The 4,934-nt window shown below is 31.7% G+C and overlaps 1 protein-coding gene across 1 annotated transcript; it reads left to right on the top strand.

The window, feature by feature from the left end:
* Positions 1–2,783: 2,783 nt before the first annotated feature.
* LOC108728178 (uncharacterized) lies at positions 2,784–4,809 on the top strand (the record flags this gene model as incomplete). The annotated part of the gene is made up of 4 exons (XM_018456600.1): positions 2,784–3,051; positions 3,825–4,169; positions 4,300–4,376; positions 4,453–4,809. Coding segments are annotated over 4 exons (1,047 nt in total), but the record flags the coding sequence as incomplete, so codon positions are not given.
* Between the last annotated feature and the right edge of the window lie 125 nt (positions 4,810–4,934).

Raw genomic sequence — 4,934 nt, 5'->3', positions numbered from 1 at the left:
CTGGATTTTTTGAGGGGCTCAGATTTTTTGAGGATCCCGATTTTCTAAATGCTCATTGTTTTCGAAACAATAGAGCGCGTTCAAGTAACGTTTGTAAAGCAGCTAGCCTGCCACCGAGTGACTGAACATGATTAGTTCTTACACTGAGAAAAAAAAGTGGTTAACTGAACTAAATGCGTTTAGTTGGTTATGATTTGTTTAATCGAAATACCAATATATTTGAGTCAAATATGCAGTAGTACATCGAATCAGTATCTTTAATTCAAAACAACAAAATAATTTTGTTGCTGAGTTTAATTAAATGAACTGTGACTGTTGTTGTACTAATCAAATTATAATCAATTGGAATAAGCAGCAATATTGATTCAACATCCATATATGACATTGAATTAACATAAATTTTGTTGTGTTAAAATAGCTTCGTTGTTTCCTTCAAATAACTAGTTTAGTTGTACAGAATAAATTTAACAATAGGAACCGAGATAGATTGAAATGTTTAGTTGGACCAACTAATAATATTTCATTCTATACAACTTATAGATTTTTTTCAATTAAATGAGGAAAATACTTCAGCAAAACAAAATTTATGTTGAATCAATCCCACATAAGTATGATTGATTCAATATTACTGCTTCTTCAAATTAATTATAATTTGATTAATTCATCAAAAGTTGTATTTTTAGGCAACAAAATTATTTTGTTGTTCCAAATTACAGATATTAATTTGCATTATTACCGTGTATTTTATTCAAACGTGTTATGTGATCACAAGGATCAGTGATCTAATTGACGTTACACTTCTGAAACTGTACGAAGCATTTCGCTATTCGCGAAAACCGCGGCTGAGCAGTGATGGAGGGAGGTTGCTTTTCCATGATTGGTTCTTGCGCGAGATTCTTCCGCGCTACGATTGCATCATCGCGCGGTAAACGTTGCCACATTCTGTAGGCATGTGTTATTATGTGAATACGTGATATGTAGCAGTTTGTGTCGTTTGTGAATGTGCTTCTGTGAGACGCAGTTTTTGATAAGTACAGTTATCACATTCCTAACGCGGAGAAAAACTTTTGATCCTCCATCAAAGGTTGGAAATCGTACAATTCGAAACGCATACGTGACACGTACATGTGTTTTACGGTTATTTACGTTCTGATTTCACTGTAAATTATATTGTGATGGATGACTATGTGAAAGAATTATTGAAATCATGGGATTTAGAAGTTCTCGTTGATCAGTTCAAAGGTAATATCTATATTATTTTAAAACCTAACCTGTTAATGCTTAATCAAACGTAGATATAGGTAATTGGCAAAGACATATAGAGAATGGACTGCGCGATCCGTATCTAAGTAGTGTATCAAATGTGGTCGACAATAATGAGAGAGAGGACCGTGGAAGACGACCAATCTTCCTCTCATTCTCTCTCCCATTATACCGTTGGATGGAAAGAGATGGCCGTCTTCCACGGTCCCTCTCTCTTACTTTTATCGACCATTTTGATCACGGATCGCGCAGTCCATTTTCTATGTCGTTGGTAATTGGTATCAAAGTTATCGTGAGAATTATTTTAAATCCTTAACGATTATAAATGCCTTCCTGCTGCTTTCCATATATGTATGCCTTTCTTTTAATGCACGTAACGTATCTTATATGAACGAATGCGCATATAGAAAAGTAGCGAGAAGGCATTGGGTTTGTTTTACAAGCCAACATAGCAGCTAATCTACTCGCCGAGTAATTAAACATGATGTTTTTATTTATAGATCCAATCAATGACTGCGTTTAGCATAGGAAAAGCAATTTAGTACACGCTCAGTGATTCCTTGCTATGATTGGTTTTTATACTTAGATCGAATGAAGAATTAAAGAAAAGGATCAGTCATATTAAAGATTCATTAAGTATTCACTGGACTGCTTTCTCTGCTGAATGCATCCAATCACACTCAATAGCTCGGTGAGCAGGCTAGCTGTTTTGTCGGTTTGAACATGCTCATAGTTTTATAAATTAATCTATTTTCTGTATGTATTAATATAATATTGGCAATAATTAATAATCTTTTAATTATCTGCACGAAATTGATTATTTACATTTTTCGTAAAATAGTTAAGCGAAAATTTTGATTTCTGTATACACACACACACACACACACACACATATACATTATGCATGTATTGGTTTACAGAAAATTGTATTGATAAAGATTCAATAGCGTATTTAACATCAAATTTAATAAAAGAATTAATTCCGCAAATTGGACTTAGACTTAAATTTAATAAAAAATGGCAAGAACACTTCACTGAAGCGAAAGATGTAACACTTGTGCGTATATATTTTATCATATATTATAGTTACAATACTTATTTTTTATATAATATAATATAATAAAATTTGTCATATGTTTGATGCAAAAATATTTTTTATAGGAACGGGATAAAAATACTAATGTAAATATACATAATTGTCCATCTCATGAAGAGATCAGCGATGAAGAAAAGGAAAATGTCACTGGATCCTCGACATTCAAAAATTACAGCGACCCTCTTCATCTTATTTACGACAGCCTTCATGATGACATATGCTACATTTTCAATTTCTTAAAACTGTAAATGTTAGATTATTTTAAAATATGTATTCATTACAAAAAGAATCACACGTTTTTAAGAAGTCATACTTAAGAGGTCGAAAATTGCACGAAAATAACTCAAGTGACTCATAATCAGAGAGACAACATGTAGATGGTCGTCTAAATGTTCTCTCTCTTTCGCTTTTATTGATACATTAATTATTGAAATTACTCTTCAGGCAATTGAAGAATGAAGATTTCTGTACATTGTCCAAAGAAATTGAAGATCTATTCCCTACAGAAACACGTTTCACCTATTATATTGCACCTATAACAAAGAAGTTTTCAAAAACTAATAAATCTATCACTTCTCGTGGAAAACTTGTTGACAAATACAGGAATAAAATACGAGATTACAGAAAACTAAGAGATACTTTATCAGAAAGTGACCGTACATATAGTACAAGTTGTACTAGCGATTTTGAAGGTGAAGGAACAAATAAAACTATAATTATCTTCACTATTTATATTTACAGAGAAATTTTACAGAGAAAAGGTGAATTATAAAAGTTAGTCAAATCAAACTAAGAAAAAAAGCCACGTACCATATTTTGCAAAAATATAATATATATCGCGAAAGTTATTAAATTATTAATTAAACTGTCTGAGCCACTGATCGTACGATAGAATGAATGTTGTAGACATGTGTGAAAAAAAAGAATTCCCGATGAAAGAAAAAATAGTTTATTCCTTGTAAGGAATAATATCAGAGACGTTTTTTCGTTATGCAACCAAAAGCAACCGCAGCTAAGGCTATCTTCGTTTTCTGATTCCTGAAGATGAAGATAGCCTTAACCGCGGTCACTTTTGGTTGGATAATAAAAAACACTCCCTAGGTGTTAACATATAGTGAGCAATGGAGTAACGCAGCATGACGCCATTTTTCGCTATCAACTGATGCAGTCCGCTAGGAACATCTGAGGAGTAAATCATTTTCTTTTCGGAAAGCATTCTCTCTTTATATATGCCTAAACATTCTAGGCGTCTCATGCGCTCATTAACTCAGACATTTTAATTAATAACTGTTACGATTTTTGCAAAATGAAATACGACTTTTATTGTCTTTACTTGTTAGACCTGATTAATTCATCATTCTCAAAATTTCCCGAATATTCTATGCGTGCGTGCGTGTCTGCGTACGTGTATATATGATTAAATATATATATATAAAACATATATATATATAACTTATATGTGCAGATGAAAACGAGGTGCCTGAAAGTGTATTGTGGCTCCAAACTAATTTATCACCTTGGCAATTAGTTGAAAATCATTGGAAAGTTTCTACACCATACAGACGAAAGCAAATTCAGTCATCCTCAAATAAAAGCATTTCTGATATTTTTGTTAATTGGCCTATTTTGAAGCATCCTTCGGCACACCTCTTGATTGATGAGGATTTCAAATTCTTGAAATTAACATCAGAGAATTGCGTGGACAATTGGTTAAAATTTTTTTCTCAGATTCAGAAAATTTGTCCTTTGAAAGAAGATAAAGTTACGATCGAATTACGTTCTATACTCGAAACTGACGATTTGACGGACAGTAAGTTTACGACACAAAAAATTATAAAATAAAGTCATGAAGTATTTATTACATATTCATATATTTATGTTTCCAGATGCAAAAATTGTAATACAATTATTATTATTGCCCCATCTAATACCACCAAAAGGAAGAATTCGTATAAAAAAAGAACATTATAAACCATCAATAAGTGAATGTAAAGATAGTATTATATCACATGCAAAGGTATCAATTTACGTTTGAAATATTCGTACATGTGAATTTTAATATATAAAAAATATACATATGATTTTATTTGTAGATTCATGGAGATATAAATCGTATTCAAGAAGAAAAGGAAAGGAGAGCACTTCAATTAGGATTAACAATACAACCATATATAATAGTTGTTGGCTCTACCCTTGCAGAAGTAAACGCATTTTATGTTTGTATTGATAAGGTACTCTATCAAATTTCAACAGCGCTAGCAGCAGTTGATTTATGTTTCAAAATATTTCATGTCTTTGATGTTACTTATCCGCCAGAAAGTGAGCACATATGGTACATAATACAGCTCTGTCTGTATAAGTTCTCGACTAAGTCCGATAAACAAATCTCATATGTGATGCCAATTATAAATACTTTAACTAGCGATAAGTTTCACTCCACAGATGATTAATCTTTCAATATTTTCCACATTTTTATGTTACGTTCTATTGTTGCATATTTTTGGTTAAAATTATTTTAAGCTTTACTTGAAGTTATTCACAAATTTTTAAGTTGATTAACTCATATATATATATA

This window comes from Mycetomoellerius zeteki, unplaced genomic scaffold (genome assembly GCF_001594055.1).
Source record: "Mycetomoellerius zeteki isolate Tzet28-1 unplaced genomic scaffold, Tzet1.0 scaffold583, whole genome shotgun sequence".
Lineage (NCBI taxonomy): Eukaryota > Metazoa > Arthropoda > Insecta > Hymenoptera > Formicidae > Mycetomoellerius > Mycetomoellerius zeteki.
The sequence above is the reverse complement of the archived record's forward strand: the minus strand, read 5'-3'. Positions and strand labels throughout refer to the sequence as shown.